Here is a 23,510-nt window from a genome sequence, read left to right as displayed (position 1 = left end):
TTTACAGCCCTCTGTGAGTGCCTGTAGTTCAGCAGCCTGTGCTGAAAAGGGACTTGGAAACAACCCTGAAACGAGGATTACATGAGCAGAGATCTCTGCAAACCCAACAAGGTTCTTACCTGACCCTGGGTTTTTTGAAGCGGAGCTGTCCACAAAAAGCACAACATCTGGGTTTTGCAAAGGAACCTCGCTGAGATCAGAGCGAGGTGAACAAACCTGGAAAACAGTAAATACGCAACAATGAGGCTCACTGTCATCCTCAGTGAGTAACAACGTCACAGGGTTTAAGATAGAACAGCGTTTCACTGTGATGTTAGGCATTTCAAGTAACACAGCATTGTATCTGAACCAGCGATCTGTTGACAGATGAGATGTTTTTTGTTCTAGGAGAAGAACAGAAACAGCATGTGGAATCAATAATGTTAACTCTGAATAGACCACTATGTCTCGTGAGGCTACTACAGCCTTTTCAGCTGTGATTTTTCCTCTACACATGTCTCTCAACTAAGATCCCTGGTCTTCAGCTCTTTCTCCCCTCCCTCCAAGACCCCTCCCCCCCAGGTTCATCGATAGAGGTGAGGCCTACACTGTCAAGAAGTTGCTAAAGGCCCATCAGCGAGGTCGGGGGTTGCAGTACCTGGTTGATTGGAAGGGCTATGGCCCAGAGGAGAGGTGTTGGGTCCCAGCACACTTCATCTTGGACCCTTCACACATCAGGGACTTCCACCGCAAGAACCCAGAGACCCCGTCTGGGATGCCCAGAGGGGTCTGTGTATGTGTGTGTGGGGGGGGTTCTGTCACGAGCCAGGCAGGAACATCTAGATCCTGAGCCAATCTTTTATTCCACTCCCTGGTTTTCTCTGAGCCTTCCCCACATTGTGGCCAGCACACCTGTCTCTCATCAGCTCATCCACGGCTCTATATTATACCGCTTGGAGATTTACTTGGTGTGGGATTGTCTTCGTCTCCGGGTATGTATTTAGCTTCTTTTCCCTATTTTGTATTCTGTTATTTTGCTACTTTGCTGTGTGCTGTGGAATTACTTCGCTCTTTTCTGTGGATTACTTTTGCCTCTTGTTTTGGGACTGTGAGCACATTTCTCCTAACACGGAAGCGCTCTGTACTTTTGAACTTTTGTTTTTGCGCTGAGAGCTCTTTTCCCATTGTGGGGTTACGTCTGGACTTTGTTACGTTTTTTTTGTTTGTTTGTTTCCGTGCTCATCTTTCGGTTTGACACTAGTCTCCGTTTTTTCCCCCTAATTATCCGCTCCAGTATTTCTCCTGTCGGCTGCTCCCCTCCTCCAGTCCTTCACGATCCAGATTAAAGACCAACCTTCTTCACGCCAGTGCATGCGAGTCTACTTTTGCGTCTAGCCAGCACCTACTGCCATTTGGCTCATGACAGGCAGCATTATAAAGTGGTAAATCCTTTACCATCCCAACTTTTTTTGAAATGTGCAGCAAGAATCAAAATTAAAATGTGTTTATTTTGAAAAAACAATAAAATTCATGAGGTTACACATCAAATAATGTGCTGTTGGTATTATTTTAAATGCAATACAGGTCAAAGATTATTTGCAAATTATTTACAAATTGTTTACAGTTTTAATTTTCAATTTCAGTATACCATCCCAACTTTTTCTGATTTGAGGTTGCAAATTTTCCACTTTTAATATATTTTTAAACTATAGTATAGGAATTGGAAATTCCACAAGGGAATGGTGCACACACTGTCCTTCATAAGCATCTGACCGCTCGAGTAAGCCCTCATCACAGACTTCAGCTGAGGTCATTTAAAAACTATTGCATTAAATCTTACATTTTGTAAAAGACATATTGGTAAATCATATAGCTGTTCTGCACACAGGGGAAATAATTACACATTTACGACTGAAATAGGAAAGAAGGACCTTGAGGGAGAAAATATGCTAGGAAGGCCTATTGAATGATGGATGAAGATCATTGTATCTCAGGCTGCAGCAGGAAAAGGTCATATACTAAAAGGTAGTACTGACAAATGTGTTCTGCTATTGTCAGTGTACTGATGATATTACCGACCCTACTACTGTCAGTGGAGTTGACCTTAGTGGTCATATTTTTAAAAAAAAAAATCCCTGCTGAACGTTCTCAGCTCTTACACAGAGCTTTTTAAAGAATTCTTCCTGCATATTTTTAAATTTTATTGTGTTATAGTCTTTTCAGTGGAATGACATCTTTCAAGGCTTTTACTAAATGAACTCTAAAGTAAAAGTGTTTCATTAGTTGAATCAACCTTATCATCTGACATCCAGCTTCTGTCTAATTGTGAGTAATGATGCCTTTATTCATTAACTTTCTATAAGAAGCTTGCAGTTTACTTTAATGGCTAATTATTAAGTGAAATCTAATACATTCTTACAATAACTGAGGCAAAAATTGACAGCTCAGATAACAATTTTTGATGAGCTGATGTTACTTTTCATATTTGTAAGATATGATATGAAGTCATTTAGAAAATATGACATTTAAAAATAAAAGCTAGTGTTACAGTGCACAATGTAGAGGTACAGTATATATCGGGGCAAAAACTGTTGCAGGACTTAATACCACCTAAAATGCCAGTGTCAGTAGTTGCTAAGATGGAAACAAGCTTACAAGCTAAAGCACCCAGAGTCCAAATGTACACTGAAAAATAAGGTGGATTCATATTAAATCCTGTTATAATGTACACTTGGTTTAAAAGCCAGTAGCTATAGAGTTTACTCTAAATAATGCACTGTGTGTTGTTTTTAAATCTCTTTTAAGGATACTTTCTTCCGGTCGGTTAAAATTGGCTACACCATCGGACACAGTGTTTCTCTGATCTCTCTGACGATGGCCATAATCATATTGTGCATCTTCAGGTAAGGAATTACTCTCAAATGCTGAAGACACACTCTGCATAAGCTTATATGACAGTTTTTCACTGATTTCTAATTAATAGTCCATAATTAATCTTCCCAAGTTTGCAGAGACTGCGCTAGGTTGTAAAGGAGAAAATAAAGCAGATAGAACGGTCAAAAAAAACTTCACTAGCTGACAATTTAAAGGACATGGGACATGGATTTTTTTCTGGGTATAATTATGTATAAAGGACATAAGAAATGCCATCTAAATCACTGCAGGGCGTCAAAAATGTGAAAATCATCACATTATTCAACTTTTTTATACATCAGCGTAAAACAATGATTCGTTAATTAGCTAGGTGGTCACGTGACCCGTGACATCACAAAAACTTTCCAAGGAGCCAGCGCTTGGGAATCTAATGTAAACAGTTTACCGAAATGGACACCATCGACAGTGACATTCCCGATGTTTCACAGAGATGTGAACTTAGACCCTATCAATTCGAACCGATAGCTGGAAATTCACATGAACATAGATCTCGTCTTTACTCTGACGGGTTAGATGATTTTGAGAGTGAGAGTTCATTCAATCCCTATGAAACTGAAAGTGGTCGGCTCGATAACAGTTCCTGGTAAGTTAAAAACAATTCTGCTCAAAGGCTAATGATCTGTTGAAAGAAGTATTATTTTTGTATCATACATTGAAAGTTCATCATAGATCTAGCTAAAGTCCGTTGCAAGCTAGTTTTTTTTGCTGATATTTTTCGAGATTGATTGAGATACAATGCTTCCAGAGTCCGAGATGAAAACATTCAAAATGGCGAAACAAGTCAGAATTATGATAATCAGTAATTGATACACCCAAAATTATAATACTAATCCTTACCTCGGCTTTCAGTCGCTTAGCGAATGCACCTCGGCATTTTTCTGCATGAGGCCCATGGTAAAACCACACTTCCAGGAGGGGCTGCCGTCTGCCTCCCAAGCTGGCCGAGAGCGCTCCTCGTCAGGCACGGCCAGGCGGGCGAATGCCCTGGTCCGTCCGCCCTGTCTAAAAAATAATGGTACAACTCCGAGTGAAGGTATCAATGCGCTGTCGAAGCGCGCAGAAGGTGTTAGTATGCCTGTCATTATAGTGCGGACTTTCCATAGCATAGAAAATCGCTACGTTTCAATTTGTGTAACTGAATTTGTTTCATGTCACTGGTCATATAAACCTATGTAAACAGGAAAAACGCGGAAGAGTTTGGTCGCATCTAACTATAGCCCCAAAAAATACCCTTGGCCATGCTGAGCCTAGCTACATTGCTAACAGGAGTGACAGCGCGTCTGACTGACTGGGAGGTCGCGCAAAGCTCGGAGAGGTACGGAGCAGCTCGTCTCAATTCAGATAAGAGCATATTTCATTATGGAAGTACGGTGGACTGTTCCTATTTAAATGTCCATTAATGTTACAGGATTTCTTGACTGTCTCTACAGTTGTAGGAATGTTAGGCCCTGTATATTATGGCGCTATCACTGCCTCCATGAACCCGGCTATACGGCCTCTTAAATTTGGCTTGGCAATTAATATCGCTCAGGACCTGAGTATTAATGTTGAAAGAATCCTCAGTGAAATGGTCCGAACACAGTTTGTGGGAAACAGTAGGTGCAAAGTTTTTTCTACGGCAGTAGTGAGCCCACACTTTCCTCAGCTTCAGGTCCTTGGGGAATGAAAAAAAACTTACTCCAGGGCATTTCCCATTGGAATTATTGCAACCATAAGCAGCACAATACACCATGATGTTCAATGTACGTTAAAGACTATAAAAACAATTTTCTTGTCATTCACTTCTCCATTCATCTACCCGCTTGTGCTGTGCCCGAAAGTTTTTGTGACGTATGATCACGTGACAGCGGCTCTTCCGGTTGTAAAATATGCATATCGGAGCTCGAGCAGAAATGCCATATAATCATCACGAATATAACGATTTTGCTGAATTTAATAGATGAGTTTGTATTTGTTGATGCAATTCATATTTTTAATGGAAAGAAACTGATATAGCGTGCATTTATGTTTCATGTCCCATGTCCTTTAAAGAAGTAATCCCAAGTAAGAATCATCACTTGATAATCCTTGACTAGTTACAGTCACGTCGTGTCAGTATATTAAGAGATTGTATGGACACACATCTAGATTCCTGACAATGTGAAACAGTTTTTAACATTAACTTGAAAGTAAAAGTTGCACTGTGGTTTAAAACGACGCAAAGTATTGACAACGATTCTGTGTACACGAGATACAGATTTAAATATTTACCTTGTAAGCAGCAGTGAGTTATCAGCAAGACAACTTTTGTTTAGGATTGATAAGACAAAGAGTTTCTGAAGAATTTAAATATAACTTCGGTGTTTATATTGTCATTTCAGTGGACGACTGTTCACTCAAGTGTATTTGTTCTGCTCTTTCATGGTCTTGCTTCATGATTGTAAAACCATGAACACTTTCCTGAGGTCAGGAGACTCACTTTCTGAAAGCATAAGCCAGTTAGCTATTGTTAATGCGGCGTTAAACCAGATTTACCAGCTCAGTCAATTGTAATGTGTCTATTATCACTTCCAGTGCAGGGCTGGGAGGCTAACGCAGCCTTAAAATATCACTAATCAGCTCAATCACGTTTGCTTGGCTTACAGGGAGGTTTTATTGACAAATTTGCAAAACACTGTTTATTGTGTCTCCCAGCTCATCACCTAGACACGACAGGATGACGATGTTCATCCCAGGCTCTCATTTAGATGATTAGGTTTGAGCTGTGTAATTTAACACAACAGAGCTGAACCAGAGCTGCGTTGGAGATTACATGCCCCAACAAAGCTGTAAATGTAACCATTTGTAGACTTGGTTTAACATGCAGACTGCAGTGTGTTGTTGTTTCAGTTCAATGCTTTGATTTGCCTACAGCAAAACATTTTGTAGGCTTTTCAGAATACTACTGGGAGACAACAGAAATTAGCCAGTATTCACTGATTTGAACAGTAATTTAAGTACCTAACTTTAGTGTTAGGATATGGGTGGTTTAATTTACATCGCCTTGCCTTGCCTTTTTGCATTTTTCCTTTTTTTTAATACACTTAGCTTACTAGGAAGCATACTGTAATGTGCAGGTGATGGAGTGTGTATACTCAGCATGGGATTTATTAGGGGAAATCTAGAAAACATACACATATCAGCAATATCACAGAAGGATCATCCATATTCAGAAACCATAACACAACGAAGAGTCAAAAAAACTGGAAACAATGTACAGAGAAACAATCTTCAGAACAGCATGGCACACAGAAAGACTAAATTAAGCAAGATCAAATGAGAGGGAGGAATGTCATAATGAATATCAGCACAACTGTGATTCAGTACAACAGAATGACCTTGAGTGTCATATTGCTTTTATACAATAGTTCTATGAACAAGAAATTAATTTTGAATAAGTGACATTTTGAACACAATGTGGCCAAACGGTCCGTTTATTTTTGCTCTGCTATAGCAAAAAAGCCACACTCACTTTATAGCATATCAGATAGCTGGCTTACATTCCCCTTAAAGGTCATGGGCAAGGGTCAGAGGTGGAAGCTAGAATATCACCTTTATTTTCTAGAAGAACAGCCCAAAAAGCGAATTCAATCTTCCTGGTGTCTAATTTGCACCTTAAAATTGAATAAAACGGTTAAAATATACTGGTTTGCGCAAGTTCTGAAGGTTTGTTTATATCTCACTTACGCGCACTTTTACCGCCAGGGTACCATCGTCGTGACGTCATTCAAGGCAAACAGACCGGGAGCAGTTCTGTGTTTACCTGCGAACCGAGCACACGTGTATGGACTTTGGTCGTGAGAGGTTGTGTAAAATGTCTGAAAGTGATAGCGATTTTGAAGTAGGAACTCTCCAAATTGAATATCAAGAGGTGGAACCATATATGTATTTGAACCTATGGCTGTTGTGAAGCAATCGGTGAATGTGGCTCACTGGTTTGACTGTGCGGCTTCGGAATCGGACAGCGACTCGGCCGACTCTGATCACGGTGACCCCGGACCTCAACAAGACTCGCACCCAAACGATTTATCCTGGTAGTTATGATAAATCCCTACTTTTGTCGTAATACTAAATAAGATACCTTTTGAAGAATAATTAAACTGCCCTCCCTAGTGGATATAGGCATGGACGTAGCCAGCTATGAGGCCACCGAGGTCCGGACCTCGGTCATTTTTAAGAGCTGCAAATACATTTGTACGCTAAATATTCAACTGGATAAAAAAATAAAGAATAACATTAAAACGGCTCCGTAAAAAGTGCATTGTTAATTATGTTAAACGTTGATTCTGTCTTCTGTGTCTGTTTCGTGCACGCGGCTCTGAGACCAAGAACACAAAAACGAATGAGTGCGCGACTCGGGGGAAGAACGCAGTGCAGTAGACACGTTTTGTTTCATGGTAACCATCAGCACACTTTCATGAGGCTGTTAAATTTACATTTTCGAAGCAGCGCAGTTTTGTCCTCATTGCTTGGGCCAGATCAAACCATTAAACAAGCTTAAATTATTCTTACTCTTGCCACATACATGATTTTTTTTTTTCAAAACTGACGATATTCAGTTCAAACACCATTAAAAGTCATTTCAGGAATAGATCTCTTGTGTGACGTGTAATTCACCCCTAAATATGTCGAAAGTTCTTCGGCGCGCATTTTGCGCGCACATCACAAACCTCGGTGATTTTTAAAATGCTGGCTATGGCCCTGGATATAGGTAACGATTACTGGACAGTGCGCCGGTAGGCCACATTAGCCTGCCATCCGCGGCATTATACTATTTATACATTATACTATTTATAGCCTACTCTAAGCGAGGAAATATCCCTTTGTCTCATTTCCACAATGCACAGGATCCCTCAGGATTCTTGACTTGTCAATTGCAAGCAAAAGTAAAAATGTTTACCTCCAATCTTCTCCTTTTTGCTTGAGCATTGCTGCTCCGTTTCTTCTTTGACTGCTTGATTTTGTTTCACGCGCACAATCCACTCTCTCCACCTCGTCTCCTCTTCCGGAAAAAAAACAACCTTCTGGCTTCATGCGCACAATCCACTCTCTCCGCCTCGTCTCCTCTTCCGGAAAAAAAACAACCCACGCGCTCCGCCTCTTCTCCTCTTTCGGAAAAAGCCAACCCACTCGTTCTGCCTCTTCTCCTTTTTCTGAAAAAGCCAACCCACTCACTCCATCTCTTCTCCTCTTTCGGAAAAAGGCAACCCACTTGCTCTGCCTTGTCTCCTCTTCCGGAAAAAAAACAACCCACTCGCTCCACCTCTTCTCCTCTTGCGGAAAAAGCCAACCCACTTGCTCCACCTCTTCTCCTCTTTCGGAAAAAGCCAATACTCTCGTTCCGCCTCTTCTCCTCTTCCGGAAAAAGCCAATTCACTCTCTCTGCCTCTTCTCCTCTCTCAGAAAAAGGTAAAAACTTCTTCCTGAATCGGTCCCGGAATTGTTACAGTTCACTGCACAATAATAAGGCATGGCTTTTCTTTGGAAATTCCTGAATGCAGTCGACATGGTGGTGTCGTGGTTAGCGCTGTTGCCTCACAGCAAGAAGGTCCGGGTTCGAGCCCCGTGGCCGGCGAGGGCCTTTGTGTGTGGAGTTTGCATGTTGTCCCTGTGTCCGCGTGGGTTTCCTCCGGGTGCTCTGGTTTCCCCCACAGTCCAAAGACATGCAGGTTAGGTTAACTGGTGACTCTAAATTGACTGTAGGTGTGAGTGTGAATGGTTGTCTGTGTTTGTGTCAGCCCTGTGATGACCTGGTGACTTGTCCAGGGTGTACCCCGCCTTTCGCCCGTAGTCAGCTGGGATAGGCTCCAGCTTGCCTGCGACCCTGTAGAACAGGATAAGCGGCTAGAGATAATGAGATGAGATGAATTCCTGAACGCATATCTGCACTCAAGCCGAACGGCAATGTAAGTAAACAGAAGTGGACTCAACTCAAGCGGTTTGTTTGGCTTAAATGATGTCACGCGCCGAGTGGTCACGAAAATAGCCGAACAGAAATTCGCCGTGATCCGCGCTAACTTATTTTAATTATTACTTATTAACAATACTTCTTTGGACCAGAAGAAAATTACAGAGGGTTTTTTAACATATAAAGTTTCAAATGTGCATAAAATTAAAACTGTTGCCTATGAGCTTTGTTTTTTTCCACTTTACAAAGCCAAATCATAGCTTCTTTCATACCAGTCTTCTGCTATACCTTTTTTTTTTTTTTTACCAATTTTGTCTAGAGAATGTGCTTGCAGGATGATTCATGTCTACCCTTTTTTCATACTGGTGAGTTGGAAGGTCATAGAATGTTCTGTGATGAAGAACCCCAGTGATATTTCAAAACTATAAATATGAGGCATGCTCATTGTACACTATACACAAGCTCTGAACAGCCGACTGGTAATTAGTTGGAGTCAGTCGCATGAATCTGGGTGCCCATGAGTGATCAGAGTGCACAGGTCTGGAGTTCAAAAGGAGTTTGTGTGACTCTTATCAGGCTTATTTGGACAGTATTTGTTTTAAATAGGGAAGGGGCAGGGTAATTCATGCTTTTTTATTTCCATCTGGACTGGATGTTATTTTCCTTCATGATCCTCTGCACAAATTCCTCCCAGAAATGCCACAGACAAGCTCAAAGGTGGGCTGATAATTAAAGAATCCAGACAGATATCTCAGGGATTATGAAAGCAGATGATGATGATTTTTGCTTTGGAAAATGGTTTGACCGCACACATAGACAAATAATTTATAAATACTTGCAGGAACCAAAATAACAGCTGCTTGAGGAGAGTCTTAAATATTTTAGTTTAATTTCGGTTGTATTGCTTTGTCTCTATATTGCACCTTCACTGTGAGCTTGTTAGAAGAAAAAAAAAATTTAAAGGAAGACTGATTATCCTGTAGGTTGATTAAATTGGCCAGTGTAGTAATAGCTACTGGCAGCCTAAACATCCTCATTGTATAAATGCAAAAGGCACGATATCATAATTTAACTTTTATAGTTTATTTTTACTGTAGTCTATAAATCATGTCCCAATGATAAGATCATATCATCATGTGTGCTCTAAACATCTGGATTCAGAGGTAAAGAAAAACAGTCCTGTTCATAGACATCTGGATGCAAGAGTTTTATCACAGAGACACGCAAATGCTTAGAGTTTGGTTCCAAAAAGTGATAATTCCACTGTGATAAACTTGAGAAAAAAAATATTTTCTTTACCAAAAAATTGGTAGCATGAAAATCACTATTTTCTGTTTGAAACTTCAATATAACACTCTGAGGTTGCATCACATTAAAAATGTAAATCTAGATTTTGATTTTGAAATTTTTATTTTAAAAAACTTTTTTTCCCTAAAATGTGAGATATTCATGACATGCTTTTTTTTCCCCAAAAAAAATGTGCTAAATCCAGTACATCAATAAAAATGATTTTTGTGTGAAATACAGTATAACTAGAAACAAGAAGTAAAGTTGATCTACACATACCGTATGACAGCCTCTGAACTTGGACCATCACTTATATTGGACCACAAATTTTCCCAAATTACATTCATCTTGTCATCTGCAAGCCCTATTCTATTTTACACACAAAGCTCAGAGGAATGTTAATAAACCCAGTCAGATGTTTACATGGATTTTTTTTTTTTTAAAGGACAACATGTTTATTCTGAACAATAAATTTTGGACACCTTGGACAGCATGCACAGTTCAATTCATAGCAGAGTGCAGCTCCATAATTAAGAGAATATGGTAAAGCATCGACCTGATTTTGATGGCTTTTACAACCACAGGAAACCTAATCATGAGTGCAAGGAAATGTATCTCAAACACTTGACCACTGGACAACGAAATTTGTATCTTTATTTGCATAAGATAGATGGGTTTTTATCCAGTGCATATTTTTTATTTGCTTTTTAAAAAATAACATGGGATTATTTACTAACACATTTTACACTCATCAGAAGCCCCACTTTTAGGCAATACATATATATATATATATATATATATATATATATATATATATATATATATATATATATATATATATATATATTGGGGTGCCAATCATAACAATGGGGAAAATTCATTTTTGCATTTTTTAAAGTCTCACCCTCTTTTTTCCTTTAATAGTAAGAAAATGAAATATTAATTTAGAATAAGATGCAATAATATTTAGAGGTGGCACAAAGCCTCTGAAAATCCTACTGTTGTATAATTTTCGGACATTTATGTTCTTGTTTTTAATAAAGCTATTAAAAGATGTAGATTTAGAAAATATCAAGACCTTGAGCATCTCAAGCTTCATTACAAAGCACACCCACACTTTCTTCACAAGCCTTCGCATTCCAACAGGCTTCTTAGGAAAAGCCCCGGAAGAATGGCCAGAAGATGAAGATTACCAGAAAGGAAAGAGACTAATTGGTGGACTGAAAGTTGTCAACGATTCAGCTGAAAGAGGTGTAGCTCTTGTTCAGCAGTTCAATGATGGCATCACCATTCATGAGGATCAAAAACAGTATCTTTTACAAGTTGTCGAATACCATCGAAAACAGCATCCAACAGTGAAGAAGAGTACTCTTTAAAAAAGATGTTTGGTCCTTTTATTGCTTCTATGTATTTAAGTGTTCAATACTGTTTAATAAAGTTTTCATCTCTTCAAATTAGTAGCTTCATATGATTTCCTTACATGCTATCCAAGTTTTTTTTTTTTTGAAACAAGTCATTAGCCAAAATCACACAATAATTCCAAATTTCAGGGAGTTTGTGCCACCTCTAAACATCAATAAATTTAGCTAATATTTCACAGCATGATATATTTAGTGGGGCGGCACGGTGGTGTAGTGGTTAGCGCTGTCGCCTCACAGCAAGAAGGTCCGGGTTCGAGCCCCGTGGCCGGCGAGGGCCTTTCTGTGCGGAGTTTGCATGTTCTCCCCGTGTCCGCGTGGGTTTCCTCTGGGTGCTCCGGTTTCCCCCACAGTCCAAAGACATGCAGGTTAGGTTAACTGGTGACTCTAAATTGACCGTGAGTGTGAATGGTTGTCTGTGTCTATGTGTCAGCCCTGTGATGACCTGGCGACTTGTCCAGGGTGTACCCCGCCTTTCGCCCGTAGTCAGCTGGGATAGGCTCCAGCTTGCCTGCGACCCTGTAGAACAGGATAAAGCGGCCACAGATAATGAGATATATTTAGCCCAAAGGAAAAAAACTGGGGGGTGAGACTTGAGAAATGGATAACTTCATTTTTTTATTGGCACCCTAATTAATATATATATATATATATATATATATATATATATATATATATATATATATATATATATATATAAATATATATATATATATATATATAAATATAAATAAGTGGCATATCTAGAGTCCAGAAGAAATCAGGCGCACTCAAAGAGGAAAATAATACTGGACCACATTCTCTACTGGAATAATAATATAAAGCATTAAGATAAGAAATGTTTGAGTCCATCAAAGTTATTAATTTATTTTGTGTTAGGGTTTTGCTGGGAATCGAACCCGGGTCACTGGTGTTGTAATCCAGCAAACCCCCACCAGGGGAATGACTCAAGTGCAGAGGAGTGAAGTGAAAGTAGAGTAGAAAAAACAGTTTATTTACAAAGCTGAAAAATCCAAGGCAAAAAACAAAAGTAATAATTCAATGCTCAGAAGATATACGAGAAAAAAATAAAAAATCCAAAAGTTCAAAGTCAAAACAAAAAGCCAAAGGTAAGAAAAGAAAAGGCAAAAAACCAAACACTCAGAAGATCCCAAAATGTCCACAAGAAAACAAAGTACAAAAGACTACAAAGGCAAGGAACATGGAACAGAGATCTCAGGTGATAACATAACAGCACAAAGACTCCGTGACTAGGGACCAAACTGAGGAAGTATTTATACACAAGGTAATTAGAAATTAGGCAGGGCAGGAAATGAGGAACAGGTGAGGCAAAAGCACATGAAAACAAAGGCTGTCAAAACAAACACAAAACACAGAAGACAGTGACAGCCTCTAGAGGCCAAAACAAACATGACAAGATAAAGAAATAACAGCGGCCTCTAGAGGCCAAGACAGTCCCCAGTCCTAACAGGACCCCCCCCCCCCCCCCAAGGAGCATCTCCTGACGTTCCCAGGGCGATCTGGATAGGCCGAATGGAAGTCCCGACAAAGTTCTTTGTCTAATACTTCCCGAGTGGGGACCCAACAATGCTCCTCAGGGCCATAGCCCTCCCAGTCCACTAGATATTGGAGCCCACTGCGGACCCGGCGGGAGCCAAGCAAGTGGCGCACGGTGAACACAGTCTGACCCTGGAAGATGCGGGGAGGCGGGGGATTTCTAGGGGCAGGGGCATACGTGGACGACAGTACAGGCCACAACAGGGAAACATGAAACATGGGGTTGATCCTTAGAGTCCAGGACAACTGGAGCCGGTAGGCGACAGGGTTCACCCTGCGCACAACCTTGAAGGGGCCAATGTAGTGAGGAGCAAGCTTGCGGTTCTCCACCCGCAGCGGAAGGTCCTTGGCGGACAGCCAAACCCGCTGCCCAGGGCGGAAAACATGGGCAGGCCTTCTATGGCGGTTGGCCTGAGTCTGGTTGGACCTGGAAGTCTGGATGAGGGTCCTCCTGACCTTGTTCCAGGTCTTGTGACACCGTCTCACATACTGGTTGACCGAGGGCACCCCAGCGTCCTCCTCCTGGTCCGGAAACAGAGGTGGCTGGAACCCGAATTGGCACTGGAATGGCGACAACCTGCTGGCCGATGACTGCAGGGTGTTGTGGGCGTACTCTGCCCATGGCAGCTAGGTGCTCCATGATGTCGGGTTATCCATCACCAGGCCTCGCAGGGTGGTTTCCAGGTCCTGGTTGAGCCTCTCCGTCTGGCCATTGGACTGGGGGTGGAACCCAGAGGAGAGGCTGGCAGTGGCCCCGATGAGCTTGCAGAACCTGTGCCACACTCGGGAGGAGAACTGGGGCCCCCGGTCTGAGATGATGTCCTGTGGAAGACCAAAGACTCGGAAGGCATGAGAAAAAATAAGTTTGGCTGTTTCAAGAGCAGAAGGGAGTTTGCACAGTGGTATGAAGCGGCAGGCCTTCGAGAATCTGTCGACAATGACCAATATGACAGTATTACCTTGTGAGTCAGGAAGACCCGTGATGAAGTCGACTGCCACATGGGACCAGGGACGCCGGGGAATGGGCAGGGGATGCAGGAGGCCCTGGGGATGCTGTCATGGGTTCTTGCTTCTGGTGCACACCTCACAGGACAGGACGAATGACCTCACTTCCTTCTCCATGCTTGGCCACCAGAAGCATCTTTTCAAGAAGTCCAGGGTCCTCCGAGCTCCCGGGTGGGCGGTGAGAGGGGACGAATGCCCCACTGGAGTACCTTGGCCCGGGCTTGACGAGGGACCTACAGGAGGCCCAGTGGCCCCGTCCCAGGACCGGGGTCCTGGCGTTGAGCTTGTCGGATGGCCTCCTCAACACCCCAGCGGACAGGGGCCACAATCCGGGACACCGGGATAATAGGCCCAACTTCACTCTCCCTGTTGTTGGGCGAGAATAGCCTGGAGAGCGCATCCGGTTTGGTGTTCTTAGAGCCAGGGCGGTACGATAGGGTGAAATTGAATTGACTGAAAAACAAGGCCCACCTAGCCTGTCGTGGGTTCAGTCTCTTGGCTTGCTGGAGGTACTCCAGGTTCTTGTGGTCTGTCCAAACCAGGAATGGATGTTGCGCTCCCTCCAGCCAGTGCCTCCACTCCTCAAGGGCCAGTTTAACGGCTAGCAGTTCTCGATCCCCCACATCATACTGGGACTCCGCAGGGCTCAGGTGGTGGGAGAAGTAAGCGCAGGGGTGCAACTTTCCTTCCGAGCGTTGAGAGAGCACCGCGCCGACACCACTGTCCAAGGCGTCCACCTCCACGAAGAACGGTTGGGAAGTGTCCAGGAGGACCAGAATGGGTGCCATGCAAAAGCGGTGCTTGAGGTCCTTGAACGCCTTTTCCGCCCGAGGAGACCAGACATAAGATCCACCAGTCTTTTTGGGGAGATCCGATATGGGTGCTGCTACGGAACTGAAGTTCCTGACGAACTTGCGGTAGAAGTTAGCGAATCCTAAGAACCGCTGAACTTCTCTAACAGACTTGGGAGTAGGCCAGTCCCGGACGGCCAGGGTCTTGGCTGGGTCCATTTGGAGTTGTCCCGTCTGTACAATAAAACTCAGGAAGGAGACCTTGGGGACATGAAACTCGCATTTCTGGGCTTTAGTGAACAGATTGTTCTATAGAAGTCTCTGGAGGACTTGGCGGACATGGTGGCGGTGCTCCTGTAAGGTCTTGGAAAATATCAAGACGTCGTCGAGATAGACGAAAACGTACTGGTTAATCATGTCACTCGTCTCCCTGTCGGATACAGATGAGGTGGTATGTGTTCCGTAAGTCCAACTTGATGAAGACAGTGGTGCCTTGGAGCAGGTCAAACGCTGTGGACATCAGCGGAAGGGGATAGCGGTTACGCACTGTAATTTTGTTAAGGCCCCTGTAGTCAATACACGGTTGGAGCCCTCCATCCTTTTTACTGACAAAGAAGAAGCCGGCGCCAGCAGGTGAGGTGGAGGGTCAAATGAACCCAGAGACCAGGGCGTCCTTAATGTATTCCTCCATGGCCTTGCATTCTGGCTGAGAGAGGGAAAACAGTCTGCCACGAGGAGGGGTAGTCCCAGGGAGCAAATCGATGGCACAGTCGTAGGCACGGTGCGGAGGAAGAACGGTGGCCCTACTCTCGCTGAACACTTCTTTCAAATCCCAGTACTCTGTGGGAACTTGAGATAACTCGGTGAGATCAGGAGGCTCGGCAGGAGACACAGGAGAGCTAGAGAGCAGACAAGAGGCATGGCATCCAGGACCCCATTCCACAACCTGGCTTGTTACCCAGTCTATGTGTGGGTTGTGGCGGGTAAGCCAAGGAAGGCCTAGAATAACTGGGAACTCTGCCGAATGAATAAGGTGCAGGGAAATTTCTTCTTTGTGACCTTGAGCCTGGAGAAAGACTGGAGAAGTAACTTGGGTGACTCTTCCGTCATCTAAAGCTTGGCCATCGAGGGCAGACACAGACAGCGGGACTTCAAGAGGAGCAGTAGGGACATTGATTCTTTGGGCGAAGTGGATATCCATAAAGTTTCCCGCCGCCCCGGAGTCTAACAAGGCCTGACAAGAGTGGACAGACTCAACCCAGGAGATGGAGACCGGGATGTAGACTCCTTGGCCAGGGAGTTCGGGAGAGAGGGTAGGCCCCTTCACAACCCTCCCTCGGCTGGACAGGGCGGTCCTTTTCCCGAGAGCTCAGGACATGATGCTCGGAAATGGCCAGGCTTGCCACAGTAGATGCAGCACTTGTCCCTCCTCCTGCGCTCCCTCTCAGACGCGGAGAGGCGAGTACGGCCCACTTGCATGGGTTCTGGACAGTCACTGGAGGAGGTAGACGGGCTCCATGTTGAGGCAGGGGAGGCTCAGGACTTGGCGGCGTTCTCTAATCCTGTTGTCAAGACGAATAGCATGTGAGATCAGAGTTTCGAGGTCACTTGGGCATCCAATAGAGGCCAGACCGTCTTTGATGGGGTCAGACAAACCATGGTGGAAGGCTGAAACCAGGGCAGCCTCATTCCATCCGCTGACTGCTGTGAGCGTCCGGAACGAGATGGCGTAGTCTGCGACGCTTCCTCCTTGCTGGATGGACATGAGCTTTCTGGCTGCGGCTTTACTGATGTCCGCCTGATCGAAGACACGAAGCATCTCCTCCGTAAACAGCATGAAATCAGAGCACTCGGGTCCCTGTCTCTGCCAGATGGCCGTTGCCCAAGCCTTACCAGCTAACAAGGTTATCACAAAGGCAATCTTGCGGCGATCCATAGTGTAGGTGGTAGGCTGGAGCTCAAAGGTGAGTTGGCACTGGGTAAGGAACTCCCGGCACTCACTGTGCTTGCCATCATACCTCTGTGGTGCAGGAAGGCTGGGTTCGCGAGGTAGAGTGGCAGGAGGCACTGGAGCGGATGGTGGAGCAGGGGCAGAATCAGGAGGAGGAGATGAGGGCAGAGGAGTCAGCTGTGCCAGGGCTTTCCCAATTTGCTGGGGCAGTACCTCGTGGCGAGCAAGGGTCTCACGTTGGCTTGCAAGAGTCCATCCCTGAGTGTCCATGGTAGATCTGAGGCGTGTTAACATGGCCATCATTCCCTGAAGGTTAGCCGGGTAGACAGTTGAAGAAGCCTCTGCTGAGTCGGTCATGACGGAGTCTTTCTGTTAGGGTTTTGCTGGGAATCGAACCCAGGTCGCTGGTGTAGTAATCTAGCAAACCCCCACTAGGCCAATGACTCAAGTACAGAGGAATGAGGCAAAAGTAGAGTAGAAAAAAACAGTTTATTTACAAAGCTGAAAAATCCAAGGCAAAAAACAAAAGCAATAATCCAACGCTCAGAAGATATACGAGAAAAAAATTAAAAATCCAAAAGTTCAAAGTCAAAACAAAAAGCCAAAGGTAAGAAAAGAAAAGGCAAAAAACCAAACACTCAGAAGATCCCAAAATGTCCACAAGAAAACAAAGTACAAAAGATTACAAAGGCAAGGAACACGGAACAGAGATCTCAGGTGATAACATAACAGCACAAAGACTCCGTGACTAGGGACCAAACTGAGGAAGTATTTATCTCATCTCATCATCTCATTATCTCTAGCCGCTTTATCCTTCTACAGGGTCGCAGGCAAGCTGGAGCCTATCCCAGCTGACTACGGGCGAAAGGCGGGGTACACCCTGGACAAGTCGCCAGGTCATCACAGGGCTGACACATAGACACAGACAACCATTCACACTCACATTCACACCTATGGTCAATTTAGAGTCACCAGTTAACCTAACCTGCATGTCTTTGGACTGTGGGGGAAACCGGAGCACCCGGAGGAAACCCACGCGGACACGGGGAGAACATGCAAACTCCACACAGAAAGGCCCTCGCCGGCCCCGGGGCTCGAACCCAGGACCTTCTTGCTGTGAGGCGACAGCGCTAACCACTACACCACCGTGCCGCCCGGAAGTATTTATACACAAGGTAATTAGAAACTAGGCGGGGTAGGAAATGAGGAACAGGTGAGGCAAAAGCACATGAAAACAAAGGCTGTCAAAACAAACACAAAACACAGAAAACAGTGGTGGCCTCTAGAGGCCAAAACAAACATGACAAGATAAAGAAATAACAGCGGCCTCTAGAGGCCAAGACAGTCCCCAGTCCTAACATTTTGTTCAAAATCTCCCTAAAATACAGGGATTCTCTAGTCTGGCTAGCGCGACTTCAAAGCTCTGCGAGCATTTGGTCTGGCAAAGATGTTAAGCCCAACCGTTTCCCAAAGGCGTGGTTGACCTGCCTCCCTGAAATGCCTCAGTTTGCTACTGGTCGAAGCCAGAAAAGGCTGTGACGAAGCTTAAACCAATCACATCACTCTTTCCTCTGACGTATGTGATGCGACGGAAACTGCTTGAGTAACAGGAAGAAGATAAATACCTCCAGGGCTGCTCTTTGCTCCATTTTCAATGAGAACTTCCCATTGAATGCTTTCAATACAGCATCTACCGCTGTGTCAAAGGCTTGCCGCTGCTCCATGTTCGTAATGTTTCTAGTGAATGAAGCGCTTCCGGCATAGATTCTGTAAACAATCTATGGCTTCCGGTCGCAGTTCTACTACGTCACTGCCTTGAACATGCCTCTACCCAGGGCCGTTGGAGATGCTCAAAGTTGATTGGCTCCCGATTTTTCGGGAGCTTGGAAGAGCTGGAGATAGCTTGCCTTGCCAGACTAAGCTTGCAACAGGCCCTCGTGTTGCGTCACACTTAGGATGGGCGGGCCCAGGCTAGGGATTCTCCACTATGTTGACAGTCAGTGGAAGCTGCTATTCCTGTTTCCGTATTTGAATGGTGCACTGTGATTGGTTGAGCAGAGATAACGCATTCTGTGGAAAATCAGTAGTGGTATTTGTCACATTTTGTAAAGAAAAGGGATATACAAACAGATAAACATGCAGAGAAAAGCAGCAGATATCGTGTTTTGCATAAAATTGATTTTGGAACTTTGAATAGGGATCAAATGCCAACCTTCCTTTGGCGGTAACTAGATTTTTTTGAAAATGGAGCTTATCACGTTTTGGAATCAGACTCTTCATTTTGTTCTGTGGATGTAGTTTGAATAGTAGTGTCGTGCAGATAATAGAAGCATGAAGTGTTTGCAGTTCTGGAGCCATTGTTGATGTACCTGGAGGCAGGGTGAAAATGGGTTGCTCAACACTCAGTCTCAGACACAGCCGGATGTCAGAAAGAAAAAATACCAGAGTAAACCAAGAAGAATAGGATTTTTTTTTCTAAAGCCCCCCACACACACGCACACAGATTTTCTTCCTAATTTGGTCTCAGCCAGTTCCCACCCACTAGCCAGCTCTCACCAGTTTCAGAGGAAAATACTATCTGCCCTCTTCCACATACATGGGCTCACAGATTGGCTAGTTGCTGTGACTGCCAGGGTAGAGACAGTCCGGGTATGTCCCTCTCACACAAATAATACAGTCAAATTTTATCTCTTGGACTATCAGCCATGGATGCTTGTGGCATCAGGATTCGAACTCGTGATCTCTGGAAGCCAGTCAGGAGCAGGAATAGTGAATTAAGGTATTAGGAAACAGTACTGGAAAAATACTGATTAGCAGTTTGGAATTTCTGCACAGACACAAATATGGTTTTGTAAAGAACACAGACAAAATGGGAATGGATATATACTGCCGTTATCTCTAAATACAGGTGTGAGCAAAAAAAAAACCCAAATGTAAGGTGTTAGACCTGGAGACAACAGGAAGAGGAACTATAGAACACATAGAAAACAGGAATCATCTTTAGCATGAAACCTTTACAAATCACATCGTAAACCATATAAAATGCAGTAATATATTTTTATACTCCTTGTATGGCTGCCATAAGCAAAACAAAGATCACCAAATTATGTTTCAAGTACTCTTGAGATTCTGCAGCAGAACACGTATTTTAATTTGGACGGTGAACACTCTTGGCATGGTAAAGGCAAAATAAGGGCAAGAAGATGAATCCAGCTATAATACCCTGCATATACGGTATGAGCCAAGCTAATCTTTTTATACTGCACATTATAAAATATAATCAAGATACCAGTGCTTAATTTGCACTGTAGGATTTCTTATTATAAGTATGTTTCATCACTTTGTCTTGGCTTTTATAACATGAGCAGCTGGTTTGGGTTAACTTGGATCTATTTGGATTATCAGAGAATGCAGCACGGTGGTGTAGTGGTTAGTGCTGTCGCCTCACAGCAAGAAGGTCCTGGGTTTGAGCCCAGCAGCTGGCGAGGGCCTTTCTGTGTGGAGTTTGCATGTTCTCCCCGTGTCCGCGTGGGTTTCCTCCGGGTGCTCCGGTTCCCCCCACAGTCCAAAGACATGCAGGTTAGGCTAATTGGTGGCTCTAAATTGGCCGTAGGTGTGAATGATTGTTTGTCTCTGTGTCAGCCCTGTGATAACCTGGCGACTTGTCCAGGGTGTACCCCGCCTTTCGCCCGTAGTCAGCTGGGATAGGCTCCAGTTTGCCTGCGACCCTGTAGAACAGGATAAGCAGCTACAGATAATGGATGGATGTAACATTTTATAATGAACTTCAATTTCAAAATAACTTAATTTGTTAGCATAGAGTGAGTGCATCGTTTTGCAGAATGTCGGGTCTTAAGTGAATGGCTTGTGTTTTGTGTCCATAAAAATACTGCGCTCATCATTCAGCAAGTAAACAAACTGCCAGATACTTTGCAGATAAATAAAGACACACATGCAGTCATTCATTTTCCGCACTTTGTTGGCTGAAGTTGACTGGAGTCCACCTCCTCAGGATATGAGTTGTTGATAACACTTTCGATAAATCCTTGTGCAAAGTGCACACCTAAAAATATCATGCACTTAGGCGTTTGTTTCACCATAAGCTGTCGTCATATAAAAACATACCATAATCTTTATAATCCTAGCTCCATAATTCACTTTAGCATGCACCAAATTATGCATTATGGCCGTTCGAACAAAACTGTCACTTTTATTTATATAATATTAGTCAAAACTTTTGTTTAACATTAAAAAATATTACTAATTGAATTGCTCAACTCAAATTCATCAAATGTCATCATGGCCCAATTTTAGGTATGAAAGAAATCTGACTACAGAGTGAGAGGCGAGAGCTGGCAGCCAGTCAGGAGCGAGAGAAAGAGAGATAGCAGACAGGTATCTGAGTGAGTGTTAGTATAATATTATAAGAGAAAAAAGGATAAGAGTAAAAAACAGTGATAGAGTTTTAGCTTTTTGCTTGTTGAACAGGTAAGATATTTATTGGTTCTCGAAATTGGTGGGAAATTAGTGAATCATTTATGAGGCTAGTTGTCCTCATTGTGAATTATGTATGATATCATGAGGTCCTCATGAGAGAATTCAGGATAACTGGCTCATGACTATCAGAAAGTGTTGGAATGTTTCTCTGTATGTTTTGCATTTCAAACCCATTTATATTGATTGAGAGTCTGTGTTTGTTTTGTTGTTGCTGTTGTTGTTGTTTTTGTTAGACTGGGGAACAAAATACACAGATTGGATTAAATAAGAAAAAAACATGGTTTCAATAAAACTTTAGAATGTAGTATGATGTAGTTGTAGTATGAGTGATTATAAGTGCTTATTACTATTTTTTAAACTTGGTAACATATAGGCATTTTTTCTACTATAATAATAATAATAATAATAATAATAATAATAATAATAATAGATAAAGTACTATCTTCAATTCCTTGATAACTAAAACTTTAATATAAATGTTACCATTTATCATAAGTTTCTGAGATACTGTATGTTATCCATCCATCCATCCATAATCTGTAGCCGCTTATCCTGTCCCACAGGGTCGCAGGCAAGCTGGAGCCTAGAGATATGTTATTTTTTTGCAATTTCCTTTTTTCTGTAAATATTGTACAAGGTTAGCAGTTAGGAAGAATGGGCCTGGTTTGGTTTGGATCTTGTCCTAATTCTGTTCTCCGTTACTTAACTCTTAATGAGGATGTTTAATTTTTAAATCTTTTGGAACAATTTGTAATAAATGTGTATAAATTCTGTATAGAATTTCCTAACCACATTATGATACACAACATAGCATGACGATGAACAGTGATACGTCTACAACTGTAAAATGAAGCGGATTTCTTCTGTGTGTACATCCTTGGTTTTATTTCCCCAGGAAACTCCATTGCACAAGGAACTACATTCACATGCACCTGTTTGTGGCCTTCGTCTTGAAAGCCATTGCGGTGTTGATAAAAGATGCCGTCCTCTACGATCTCAATCAGGAGTCAGACAACTGCTCCACTGGCTCTGTAAGTCCATTACAGCATTTCTCACATTCAGCGTTCACCCAGTCACCTGCTCCCATCAAACACCTAGTGTTGCAGCATCTCTTACTTACATTTAGATATAAATGATTAATGATATATTCTTCTGAGAGATACATGATAAATATATTTTTTCAACGTATTTTTTACAGTAACCCTGCTTTTATTGTTTTCCACTTTTAATACCGATTTCATTTATGAGAATTTGCAATGGTAAGACTGTATAAGACCTGTTAAAATGCCCTATATCAATGTGTTTGTGGGTTTATTACAAGATTTCCCTTTAGACCCCATTTTAAAGATTTAAACAGAGGCTTTACAAGTATGTTTTAGTACTAAAACTGATTTTATATGCCATTTTAATTTTAAGCTTGAAAATATACAGAGATTCTTTCAGCCTCCCTGGTGTTATTGTATTATGTAATGTCCACGCAATGTCACAGGACACGTTCTGCTTTACTCAGAGTGTCTGAGCATATTAAAGCACAGTTTATTTTAATAATTCTACATCTGCATGATAACTGCTTCTTTAATTATTGCTCCTGGCTCTCGGTAATTTCCCATGGCTTCATTGCCCTATTAAATTCCACTTAATTCCACTTGTGTGAGTTGACATTGGGGTCGAGTTTGGGACACTGACACAACCAAATTTTGTTTAACGCCACACAAACAAAGCTATATTTAGACATGCGTCACAATAATTAACACCGAACCTGCATTTATAAACAGCCTCTTAAAGATCGCTGCCAGCACAGAGAACGTGACACAGGAGATCTCTTGATGAGAAGACTTGGCTGCATATGTGAATATTTCAAAAGAACAAACTTGACCAAGGAAACGTGGGCCTTCTTATCTGTGGAACACTTGTCCAAGCAATTGTCTTCAATTAAACAAAGTCAGAATAGAGATAAAATGAGAGCTAGGCCAAATACATCTGTTTAATTTTCCAGTTCTGTATTTGAATTTGTATCTGTCTAGAGTGACATTTAATATTGTAGAACGTCTCTTATCACATAGCAGCTATAAACAGTCATTCCCTCGCCACAGCAAAGCCCTCTATCCTGAAAATGTCTTGGAAAACATAAAGTTACACATTTACTGTTGCAAAGCACTGACAGT

General features: G+C 42.7%; 1 protein-coding gene across 1 annotated transcript in view; it reads left to right on the top strand.

Moving 5' to 3' along the window:
- Positions 1–23,510, top strand: part of vipr1b (vasoactive intestinal peptide receptor 1b) — a 135,231-nt gene that overhangs the window by 88,084 nt on the left and 23,637 nt on the right. The window contains exons 5-6 of the mRNA XM_060899909.1: positions 2,785–2,882; positions 22,241–22,376. Of these exons, the coding sequence (XP_060755892.1) occupies positions 2,785–2,882; positions 22,241–22,376 (234 nt within the window). The remainder of the gene's footprint in view (positions 1–2,784; positions 2,883–22,240; positions 22,377–23,510) is intronic.

Source organism: Neoarius graeffei, chromosome 19 (genome assembly GCF_027579695.1).
Source record: "Neoarius graeffei isolate fNeoGra1 chromosome 19, fNeoGra1.pri, whole genome shotgun sequence".
NCBI lineage: Eukaryota > Metazoa > Chordata > Actinopteri > Siluriformes > Ariidae > Neoarius > Neoarius graeffei.
The sequence above is the reverse complement of the archived record's forward strand: the minus strand, read 5'-3'. Positions and strand labels throughout refer to the sequence as shown.